At 34.8% G+C, this 13,174-nt stretch overlaps 1 protein-coding gene across 3 annotated transcripts in view; it reads right to left on the bottom strand.

The window, feature by feature from the left end:
* Positions 1-3,307: 3,307 nt before the first annotated feature.
* Positions 3,308-13,174, bottom strand: part of TTC33 (tetratricopeptide repeat domain 33) — a 31,619-nt gene continuing 21,752 nt past the window's right edge. For all 3 annotated transcript variants that reach the window (XM_055555275.1, XM_055555277.1, XM_055555276.1), the window contains exon 5: positions 3,308-11,078. In XM_055555275.1, the coding sequence (XP_055411250.1) occupies positions 10,725-11,078 (354 nt within the window). In that variant the 3' untranslated portion in view covers positions 3,308-10,724. The remainder of the gene's footprint in view (positions 11,079-13,174) is intronic.

The following is a 13,174-nucleotide window of genomic DNA, read 5'->3' as shown; positions in this document are numbered from 1 at the left end:
TTCCAATAGGATACAGTAGACAGGAACATAACTGTAACAACCACTGGCTTCCCTGGTGGCTCAAACAGTAAAGAATCCACCTGAAGTGCAGGAGACCCAGCTTCATTATCTGGGTCAGGAAGATCCCCTAGAGAAGGGAATGGCTACCTGCTCTAGTATTCTTGCCTGGAGAACTCCATGAACTGAGAAACCTGGTAGGCTACAGTCCATGGGGTCACAAAGAGTCGGACATGACTGAGCAACAACTAACTTTCCCTTTTTTTGTTTTTACTTTCATAATCTTTAAGACAATCTCATAATCTAACCAACCAGGTCAAGTCAGAAAAAACTGTGATACTGATACAGCAATTCAAATGGTACCTTGACTAGAAAACCATGGAATGCAAGAATCATTTCCCAAATTACAGCCACTTGTCTCCACAAGTTCCTTATTGGAGCCATAGCCACAGGGGGCCATGGAAAACTCAAGGCACAGTAGTATTCCCTGTGAACTATACCTTTGGCCTTGGACTGAGTGCAGAATATCTGCACTACACAAAACAGTGATTTTTTTTCCTAAAGTGCTTGTCAGTTTCAAAATAAAACAAGCCATGAACTTTGCTGCTTTCATAGTTCCCCCTTCCCACCACCCTCATAACTTCCCTCATAGCTCAGTTGGTAAAGAATCTGCCTGCAATGCAGGAGACCCTGGTTCAATTCCTGGGTGGGGAAAATCTGCTGGAGAAGGGATAGGCTACTCACTCCAGTATTCTTGGGCTTCCCTTGTGGCTCAGTTGGTAAAGAATCCACCTGCAATGTGGGAGACCTGGGTTTGATCCACTGGTTGGGAGGATCCCCTGGAGAAGGAAAAGGCTACCCACTCCAGTATGCTGGCCTGGAGAATTCCATGGATTGTATAGTCCATAGGATCACAAAGAGTCGGACACGACTGAATGACTTTCACTTTCACTTTCCCACTACAACTGAACCTGAGTCTAGGATGCTGTAAGTATTATCTCATGATTGCTCTCCAGGTACACCAAAAATGGAATCAGGAAAAAGAGAGACTCAGAGCAAGAGAGAACATTTGACCCTACTGTTTAACCTGGAGCTGCCCTGGGTCACACATGGGGCTTTAACTCTAAGCTGGAAGGACTTTGGAAGAAAAGAGAGAAATATAGTTGGGCTTCTTGTCCTTGTATTCACATCAGTATCTCTACCATTCATCCATAACCTTGTATTTACCCTTTTAGGTCATCTACCCCATTCCACCACAGAAGAGAAGGGCAGGGCACGGCAAACATACCTGTGTCATAACAACTTTCAGCCACAGCAAGTCCCTACACTGAAATCTGAACAACTGGGTAAGTATTTCTCTGTCTTGAGTTCAATACAAGGAGGAAGCCAAGAGAATTCCAAGAATAATGATGAAAGAGAACTCAAGGCAACAGATCCACAGAGAAACACAGTAAAACTGTGTAAAAGGCAGTAGAGGGGGCTCAGGATGTCTCTAGATTAAAACCAAGAAAGAAAGAGAAGAAAATTAATGGATTGTTTTATATTTGGAATATTGAGGGGAGTATTCTATTTCTATTAGTCAGAGGGGATGTTTGTAATATATACTACATAGAAAACTAAGAAATGTAAAAACAAGGCAGTTATTGACTCCATGAAAGACAGAGACGTACTCGAAAAGTAAAATGAAAATAATTGACCCAGTGAGATCCACTATGTGTAATAATTACATAGTCATATTAACAATGAATATAGATTGAGGCCAAAATTACAATCAACTGTATTGGAAATGGATGCAGGAGTAGTAAGTAAATATATCGAGGAAATGAAAGAGAGCCAAATCATATTCCTCCATAATAAAAAAATCAATATTTAATACTGCAAATTTTAAAAAATGAGTTAAACACTGAAATCACAATTATTGTAATTTCACTGAATGTATATATATGTATATATATATCCTTATATACCGATCATATTCATAAAAATTTTACAGCCTGAAAATACCAAGTATGTTTTAGAAACTCTGATACAAAATTAGAACCATTGAAAAAAATGAACTTGGCACGATCTACTGAAGTTCGGGATAATATTCGTCAATATGAACAACAACTGCAAGGACTGAAACACAGCATATATATATATCTCAATGCATGACTTCATAATGATACAAAAATAGAACAGAACACTTACTAGTCATCTCTGGAGGATATTGTACAACCAACCTATTATTTTGAAAAGTACTAAATAAAGGGGGAGAACAAAGCCTCCAATACATAAACTGCCTGTACTACATAAATCACTTCTATGGTATAAAATAATTGATGAGAAGTTTTTCTTTAAAGATGTTTTCTAGCACCAAAATTCTAACAATTATCACCATTTTTTGGCCTCTAATGAAACAATAAATCTAGGCAATAATAATCAATGTCTGCTGACATTACAAACAGATAGCCAGAAATATTTAACTTTCGGTCTAAGTATCCAAAACCACCCGTAATATATTCTTACCAGAAAACTGATGTTAAAGCTCAAGCTCCAATAGCTTGGCCACCTGATGCAAATAGCTGACTCACTGGAAAAGACCCTAATGCTGGGAAAGATTGAAGACAGGAGGAAAAGGGGACTACAGTGGACGAGATGGTTGGATGGCATCACCGACTCAATGGACATGAGTTGGAGCAAGCTCTGGGGGAGATGGTGAAGGACAGGGAAGCCTGGTGTGCTGCAGTCCATGGAGTCGTTGGACATGACTGAGTGACTGAACAACAAGTCATTTTATAAGAAATGTAGGTCAAGAGGAACATTAATGACATTAGGTGGGATGCAAGAGACAGGGCACAAAAAGTAGAAAATTCTAAAGGACAGGCAACTCAGTTAAAAAATAAATAAATTGCAAAGAAAAAAATGAAAGGGAATCTATAGATTATAAAAGTCTAAGACATCAAGAATGCAATGAATGGGCTTTTTTGGGGGGGGGATTCTAATTTAATCTAACGATACTATCACTCAATGTGACACAACAGACAAAAGTCTATGTTGTACCTACTTTTGAAACTTAATTTGTCATTTTAAACCTTCCCAAAAAGGATACTGTTAGGTCTAAGTGACAACATTTGTTAGTTCTAATAAACACTATTGAACAAGATACCGAATCTATAGGAATTCTTTGAGAAAAGAATAGGTGGAAATACTTTTCAACCTCTATTTTTAAAGAGGTCAGCATTACTCTGACTCAAGAACTAAAAAAAAAAATATAGTACAAGAAAACTACAGACCAAAAAAACAACAAAAAGAAAACTACAGACCAATATTTTTCATGAACACAGTCATATAAATCCTTATTCCAAATTGAATAAAAAAAGATCTAAAAAGGATATTCCATCATAATAGGGTTTATCCCCAAAATGCAATTGACATCTGAAAAATACATGTAATTCATCATATTAAGAGAATAAAAAACAAAAATCATATGATCTTCAGATGGATGCAGGAAATATATTTATCAAATAGTTAGCAGACTAGGGAAAGAACTTCCTCAATTTAATAAAGGATGTATATAAAAACTACAGATACCACCATACTTAACAGTGAAAGACCAAAAGATTATAAATAAGGCAAGAATGTCCAGTCTCACAGCTTCTATTTAACACTGTATTATAAGTTCTAGCCAGTACCTAAGGTGAGAAATGGAAATAAAAAGCATTCAGTTTGAAAAGAAGGAAAACTGTCTTCATTCACAGCTTGATAATATATATGAACAGCCTAAAGAATCTGTAAAAAAGCTAATGCAACTAATAAATGTGTTATCAAGGTTGTAGGCTACGAGGTCAGTATACAAAAATAGGTATTTCTATGTAATAGTATCAAACTGGAAAATGAAATTTTAAACATACTTACAGCATTAGAAAAATATGAAATACCTAGGGATAAACAACAAAAATATAGGCAAGATTCATTCACAGAAAACTAAAAATCACGATGAAGAAATTAAAGATCTAAAACAATGACAATTATGCCATGACCATGGATTCAAAGATGTGACATGGTTAAGATGGCTGCTGCTGCTAAGTCGCTTCAGTCGTGTCCAACTCTGTGCGACCCCATAGACGGCAGCCCACCAGGCTCCCCTGTCCCTGGGATTCTCAAGGCAAGAACACTGGAGTGGGTGGTTAAGACGGCAGTTCTTCCCAAACTGATTTACAGACTCAATACAATTCCAATCAAAATTCCAGCAGATTTACATGTAGATTAAGACAAATGATTCTAAAATGTACATGGAAGAAATCAGAACAGCTCAAGAATTCTTTAGGAAATAAAGAACAAAGTTAGAAAAATCATGCTGATTTTTAAGAACAGGGAAATTTCCTGGTAGTCCAGTGATTAGGACTTGGTACTTTTTCACTACTGAGGGCCCAGGATCAATCCCTGATTGGGGAACTTTTGTACTAGAGGTTCTAGCCAGTGTAATAAGGTGAGAAATGGAAATAAAAAGCATTCAGTTTGAAAAGAAGGAAAACTGTCTTCATTCACAACTTGATGGTATATGTAGAACAGCATAAGATAACACAAGCTACAAGACACAGCCAAAAAAAACAAGTAATAGACATATAGATCGGCGTAACAGAATACAGAACTCAGACCCTCAAATACATGGTGAAGGTATTTTAATTGGAAAGGGTAATTGTCTTTTTTTAATTAATAGTACCTGAATAACTGAAAACCAAAAAAGAAACCTAGCCCTTTACCTCATACCTTTCATAAAAATTAACTTGAATCAGACCTAAGTATAAAAGCTAAAACTGTAAAACTTCTATGAGAAAGGAGAAATTCTTTCTGATCTTGTAAGTACACAAAAAATACAACCATAAGGGAAATATAACAGACTTCATCAAAATTAGAAACTTCCACTCTTCAAAAGATATCACTGAGAAGACAAAAAAGCAGGGACTTGGTGGTCCAGTGGTTAAGAATCCACTTTCCAATGTAGGACACACACAGGTTCGATCCCTGTTCAGGGAACTAAGATCCCACATGTGGAGGGGCAACTAAGCCTATGCACCACAGCTACCAAGCACATGCTGTCTGTAGCCTACATACCACAACTAGAGAAAACCCCTAGCACTGCAGCAAAGAGCCTGTGTGCTACAACTAAAACTCAATGGTTATAAATAAATAGATAATTTTTTTAAAATGAAAACCAAAAAAGGAAGCCACACCATGGGAACAAAGTATACACAATACATATATCTCAAGATTTTTAGCCAGAATATATAAAAACTTTTATTACTCAAAAATAAGATAACCCAAATAAAAAATGGACAAAATATTTTGAAAGGTACTTCCCAAAAGATATACAAATGTCAAATAAGCATATAAAAGATGCTCAACATCATCAGGAAAATACATATTAAAACCACAATGAGATACCATTACACATCCACTAAAATCACTGAAGTGAAAGTTGCTCAGTCATGTCTGACTCTTTGTGACTCCATGGACTATACAGTCCATGGAATTCTTCAGGCCAAGAAATTGGAGTGGGTAGCGGATCCCTTCTCCAGCGGATCTGGCTGACCCAGGAATCAAATGGGGTCTCCTGTATTGCAGGTGGAATCTTTACCAATTGAGTTACCAGAGAAGCCCTAAAGTCACTAAAATGAAAACCAACAGCAGTACCAAGCATTGGCAAGGATATGGCACAACAGAAAATTAATACATTGCTGGTCAGAATGCAAAACAGTACAAGTACTTTAGAAGATTCAGTTTCCTCTAAAGCTACACATATACTTACCATAAAATACAGCAATTCAATCCCCAGGTAAACATATATATTCATACACAGACTTGTGACATATGCATACAGCAACTTTATTCACAGCAGATCAAAACTTAGATGTTCATCTACAACCTAGATGTCTGTCAACAGATATGAAGAGCAAATTGTGATATATCCATACAACAGACTAGTGCTCAGCAACAAAAAGGAACACACTACACAACAGCATGGGTGAATCTCAACATGGATGGATTTCAAAAGTATTATGCTAAGTGAAGAAGATCAGAAAGAGTATATATTGTATGATCTATTTATTTGAAATTCTAGAAAAGTCAAATCAGTGTGTAGTCACAGAAAGCAAATCACTAGTTGAACAGTGTTTGTGGGGTGGAAGGGAACTGAATATAAATAAACTTTAGAGAACTTTCTGGGTGATAGAAATATTCTCCATCTTGATGGTACTGTCAAAACTCTTCAACTTACCATAGTGTCAAAACTCTTACACTTACCGTAAGTGCATTTTATCATATGTAAAATTACACTCAAGAAAGTTGACAGGATGGGCAGAGATACTGTTTTTATATCCTCTCCTTCAAATTAAATCTAGAATCAATATTGTGGTCTAGCACAACGCTAAGTCAGTAGACCTTTTAAATATGCCAAACAAATGTTTGCATACTGCCTTGTAATTAAACACTGCCCATTTTCAATAGAATTTCCATGATTTAAAAAAAAAATCTAAAATTAGAAAGAAATTTGGTTTTTGTCTCATGCTTACATTGAAACAATCTACAGTAATCTTTGTTATGAGGGACTCAAAATAACACCCATTTTCCCTTCCTGACTTCTGAACCACTTCAGAGACAAAATGTGATGCAGAGATTTAAGTCAGATTTATTGATGAAAAAGTCTAGGTTAAAGGATATGATTGAGGTTTGTGTCAACAATGGCCACCTAGTATCAAACCCAGAATTAGACAGATCTGCTCACCAAGGCATTGGCAGTCCTGAACAACTACAGGTTTCCTCTTGCAGGGACAGACAGTCTTCGCTGCAAAACATACATTTCCAGCAAGAGACCACAACACAGGCTGTCTGTAGGTATGACACATTTCAAAAAAACAAACGCAGAAAGAGGTTTGCATGTCCAGTTTTCTATCTTAAACTCCCTTTACTGGGGAGATGGCAGGGAGGAACAAAGAGAGAGACCAGAATTCCTTGGTTGATGGATGTCAAAGCACCATGGAAAAAAAGCCATCCCCTTCCCCATCCTTCTGCCTTCTCAGCCAAGTATAGACTATTATTTCTCACCCTTTCTTCCACTCTGGCACACACAGCAAGTGAGGTTCACACATAACACACATTAAGGCACAGTTTGTGGTACACTGGCTATAGGGCCATCCCCTCTTCCACTCAAGTAGGCGTATTTAATTGCACGCAGGTAAAGTGACATATTTCATTTTACTTTAGTAATGAGTGAATCATTTACAAACTTGTGTATTTTTATTATTGGCTTAAAAAAAACATTATTTTTTCAATCCTAAAATGTCATCAATTACAAAACACAACATCAGTTTCATAATAATCCCTAAGGAAAAACACACTTAATATACCTATTGATTTGAAGATAATTATAGAACTATGGTTCTTGTGTCAATGTACAACTCATTTAGATATATGTATGTCATGAAATCAAAGTCCAAATCAATTTTAAAAGGCTTCTGACTCATGAAGTCTGAGATTAAAGAAATTATTAACAATTTCCTGCTGCTGAGAAAGGCAGGGAAACGAGCTTTTGACGTCATTACACAAAGCACAATTTTCAAACTGAAAAAGGCTATCTTGGTCAGTTATAATCATGAAAACACTAGCTTTCTGAGCCAAAGCTTTTTTAATTTAAACTCTTCTTTACAGTTTTGACATATAACATCAATTTAAAAGCTAATTTCATACTGAAGTGTACCATAAAACCCTTCACATAGGCTCCAATTAAAGTAGATCTTGGTTCAAGAGAGAGGAAACATGTATACCTGTGGCTGATTCATGTTGATGTATGGCAGAAACAATATTTGAAGCAATTATTATCCTATTTAAAAATATATAAAAAAAAATTTTTTTTAAGAAAAAAAGAATTACAAGAAAATAAAATAGATCCAGGTTTCGTGGTCTAAACTTTGCATGTGTTTATGTAGTATTTGTTAGCACATTTAAGATAAATACTTTATAATCTAAGAACCTGTTGTCTAGAGAATAATGATTCTCAAATTATCAGACATGGTCTGGATTGTATAGTGTTCTGACTAATGAGTATCTATGCCACACACATTTTCAGATAAGAATACTACAAATTATGTTCAATATAGTATTAGTGTTTAGTGTTGTTTCAGAAAGTATATTAAATATCTTTAATTATATCATTATCATGAACATCAATTATTTCCCTCAGATTGAAAGAATTTGCTATTACAGTTACCAAGCTTAGTACAGATATCAGTATTCACATCCTTATAAAATAATGTATGCATTTTTCCCTTCGTACACAAAAGAGTGCTAAGCAGTTTTGGGGGCCTGAAGAAATGGGATCCCTTTCTCCTCCATAATTCACTATTTCGTTCTCTCCTCCATCTTGTATCTAAACCATCTTATGTCTTATTTCTGTGTAAGAAAGAGACTAACCTGGCCTACTGATGTCAGTACAGAGGCAACGGTAGGTTCATAAACAGAATCTAGTAGCTACACGCACTCCCATCCTGGATCTTGTTTCTTTTGGGTTGAGGTATGGTGGCTCAGAGGTTAAAGCATCTGCCTGCAATGTGGGAGACCAGGGTTTGATCCCTGGGTTGGGAAGATCCCCTGGAGAAGGAAATGGCAACCCACTCCAGTATTCTTGCATGGAGAATCCCATGGACGGAGGAGCCTGGTGGGCTACAGTCCATGGGGTCGCAAAGAGTCGGACACGACTGAGCGACTTCACTTCACTTCACTTCACTTCACTTCACTTCATAAACCTTATACCAACAACATTCCCCAACTGAAAGCCATCTGTCCTATAGTATAAGAAGTAGTGACTTCTCACTTCCAAGTATGGAAAAAATTACAAAGACGTTTTCCTCCTTTCTTAAAATCAGAAGAAAGTGAGGTTAAATAAAACCAATTCAAGTGCTTCATAGAAACAGCATTTACTGAGTACTTCATACACAAGACACCATACAAGGTGCTTATATATTTTATCTTCACATAAGAAATAAATTAATCAATCTAATTTTTTCAAAAGCTAACAACACAAATAGGCAAACCTTTAAAAGCAAAAAAACCTATTTATTCACAAACTATACAATCAATATCCATTACTCAAAGCAACATATGAAACAGTAAGTGCACATTTCTCTACACATCCATCTACCTGCCCTTGAAGAATATGCATTATTTAACAAAATAAAATATAATTAAATTTTTTTTTTTTTTTGGATCTTTCTAAAACAAACTTTTCTAACCAGAGCTAACTACCTGATACAACTTTGGGGGGAAAAAATAGTACTTTTCAAGGCAAATCCTGGCTTCTCCAACTCTGAAAAAAAGAAGCATTCCACTAAAAAAAATGTTTTTCAGTCATCTCAGACCATTACGCGTACATGCTCCCAGTGGGCAAGATAAAATTCCTTAAAATAAAAAGTAACTTACTTCCTCTCTAACAAGGATAAAATACCAATACTAGCTTCCTGAGTTTCAGAAGTAACAGTACCCAGTAGTTCTATATAACTGTACTAAAATAATAATTAACATTAGCAATGTCAGTATTGATTTGTGGATGTGATGGTGACCTTTCAATAAAATATATCCTTCAATATATCCTTTCTACTCATGGGATTAAACCATAAATCACACTTCAATTTCTGTGTATGTTGCGCCTAATGCTATTCACTCCTTTATTTCAATAACATATCTACTTTTCCCCCTCAATTTTTAGAAAAGTATAATTGAGTCATTTAAAACTGTGATTGTTTCTCATTTCACTGAGCAGTTCCATAAAAGTTAACTAGAAAAGGAATTCTAAACCATCAGCTAGGAAATTACAGCAAGAAATAAATTGTTTTTAATGTTTTTAATCTTTTAAAAATAAGGAAAAGAAAATACTGCTTTTGACTGGGAAAACAGTAGTGTAATTTGTTATGATGTATCTATAAGAGCCACTGATTTTTTTAAAAAATGCACATCTTTAAAATGACTCACTTGGTGCTAAGGATTACTCTATCTACCTTAATAATTTAAAAAATAAACCATGATTCTGACATTTGTCAGTATCTCACACATCTAACAAATACTGAAAGTGGCAACTATCATTGTTATAATAATTATAAAGTTAAAAGCACAAATCAAAATTAAGAGAAACTTCAGAAAATGTTCAGCATACACATTTGCATGCATTTTCAAACTTTCAAGATCCTACATAGGACCAAATGACAACTCTGAATCAAAATGAGTATCAAAAAGATTCAAGCTTCGTGACAGACTTACTCTAATGAAACAAGAGAAAAAGCAGAGTGAATAGGAATAGCAGTGTATTTCTAGCAGGGAAAGAATCCTACTTCCTTTATTATAAAACAAAAATCAACAAGTCAATATTTTAATAACACTGGCCATCAAGTTATTCACTATTTGAGAACTTGCTTTTCAAGTGGTATCTTGAAAATGCATTCACTTGTATATTTTTATTAAATTAAGCTTCTTAAGCAAAAAACCATGTACTCAATTTTAATCTTGAGCTGAAATCATGCCTTATCAAAGTACAGTCCAAAAACTATACAATAATTCTTTCACTTAAGTTTTATATGTCTCATCTGAAAAACTTATTTAACAAGCAGGAATTTTACCCTGTTTCTCCAGACTAAATGCCCCCACGCCTAAAATTTAAGTGGTAATCAAAGATGGATTCATATGACTCTTGCTAAGCTTCATCGGGCTTTGATAAAAACAGAGCCATCCGGTGGTGCAGCACCATCTTCCTTCTCGGTCACCGTCTCTACAGTCCCAGAAGCTGACACAATAACCATTGTTTTATTTGCTGCAACTGTCTTCTGTTTTTCAGCAATAGCTGCACAAACAGCAACAATCTCATCACTTTCAAAGTCATAGTCAGGAATTGACTTGGGTGAGAAATGTGTTACTTCTGCTGGTACTTCACTCTTTTTAATCCTCTCTGCTACTTTCTGCTGCTCCTGGAGTGTTCTTGCCCAAGAAAGGTCTTCTTTCCATATCTCAGGGTTCATTGGATAGATGTGAAGGGCTACTTGAAAACTTCGAATTGCCTACAGGGGAGAAAAGGTCAGACTTCTTTGCTTAGTTTTAATAAGGAATGTATTTAATATAATCCACAATATGTCTCTCTCTCTCTTTTTCTCACCGTATTACAATGTAAAGATGGAAGTTAGAGCTGTGCTGGATATGATGGTTATGGTTTAAAAAAATGGTAAATGTATTGGAATGATTTAAAAAACAGTCAAATAGTATAAAAGAAAGTAGCTGACAAAACTGTTGATAAGGACCAAAAAGTCCATTAAAATAGAGGTATTGATATGATGGCTCAAAACAAGTCAAATGCATTGTTCAGCTTCTGGAAATCAGCAAACATGTAAATCTGGGGATTTCTTGGGCCAGCTCATGATCAGAAAGGCGTCAGGAATGCCTGTCTTTGAAGCCAAAAGTTTAGATCATAATAATGATAACATGTCTTAAGTGTCACAAGAGGGCAAAGAACATTATATATAATGATAAAAGAATCAATTCACCAGAAAAATATAATAATTATAAATATATACATACCCAACATCAGAACATTTAAGTATATAAAGTAAACACTGACAGAACTGAAGGGAGAAACATATAGCAATAAAGTATTAGTAGGAGACTTCAATGTCCTACTTTCAATAATGGATAGAACATTCCAACATAAGATCAATAAGGAAACAGAAGACCTGAATAACACTACAGACCAAAGGGACCTAACAGACAAATATAGAAAGACTCATCCAACAGCAGCAGAATACACATTATTCTCAAGAACACACAGAACGTTTTCCAGGACAGATCACATCTCAGGTCACAAAACAAGTCTTAAATTTGAAAAGACATACCAAGTATCTTTTCTGAACTACAAGAGAATAAAGTTAGAAATCAATAGAACTGGAAAAACTCACAAATACGTGGAAATTAAGCAGCACACTCTTGAACAACCAGTGAGTCAAAGAAGAACTCAAAAGAGAAATTAAAATGTATCTTGAAATGAAAATCAAACTATAACATCCTGACACTACAGGATGGTATATTTGCAAAAGCAAAACTTACTATAAGTTTATAGTGATAAATGTTATGTTTAAAACAGAAAAGATCTCAAGCAAAAACCTAACTTTACACCTCAAAGAATTAGAAAATGAAAAACAAAGTAAGCCTGTGACCATTTTCTAACATACACACTCAGCTCCACATAAAAATCTAAATATTACTCATAGATATATATCCAACTATTGACTTTTAACTTACTCCCTGTTTAATTTACCTATGTATTTTCTTATGTTTTTGTCCATATGGATATATTAAGAACTGTTAGATGTTAAAAATTTTAGCTTGTTTTCAATGTATTTTTTACAGTATTCCCTTCATTATGACAATGAATAAAGTTATTTTTTCTATTCCAATGTTTCAAAATAACAGCTTAAGCTTACCTAAAAATCAAAAATTTAGATTTTTTCCAAATAGAGTCCTAAAATCATACTAAATGGGGGGGAAAAAACCACTTTTGATTCCTCCAATAATTTCACAATATAAATAAGAAAGAAATTTACCAAGGGGAAAAATGTAACAGTTGAACCACTGGTACTCTTATTTTGAAAACTTAAAATACGGAATAATTTTACTTTCATTAGCTGGTTCAAAATAGCTCTGTTGTTTCATCTGCACTTTATTTTCTTTCTTTATAGGACAATCTTTGCTATATGTCCTAGAGATTTTCTCCATTACCGTAAACACTTATACGTAAAACACATAAAAACTTATACGTAAAATGATGTAAGGTTTTATTAAAAGAGAAATGGGTAAAAAGTATTATAAGCTAGACTTCTGTTTGTTTTGCAATTAACCTGTTAGAAAACTAAATTCCTTTAATTTCTTTTTCCAACTGTGATATGATTTAAGTCTTCAGACAAAAGAGAGAAAAGATGACTATGTCAAATGGCAAGGAAAAAAAGCAATCTCTGGTTAAACTTGTTTCCATCGCTATGAATCTTCCTTCAGACTATAATTTTGAAATTATTTCAATCCTTTTCTCATCAAGATTCTATACGATTTTTGAGAATTTGATAAATACCCTATTTGGTAATTAGAAATAATCATATATTTACAAGAGTAC

The sequence above is a fragment of the Bubalus kerabau genome, chromosome 18 (genome assembly GCF_029407905.1).
Source record: "Bubalus kerabau isolate K-KA32 ecotype Philippines breed swamp buffalo chromosome 18, PCC_UOA_SB_1v2, whole genome shotgun sequence".
In the NCBI taxonomy this organism is placed as follows: Eukaryota; Metazoa; Chordata; class Mammalia; order Artiodactyla; family Bovidae; genus Bubalus; species Bubalus kerabau.
The sequence above is the reverse complement of the archived record's forward strand: the minus strand, read 5'-3'. Positions and strand labels throughout refer to the sequence as shown.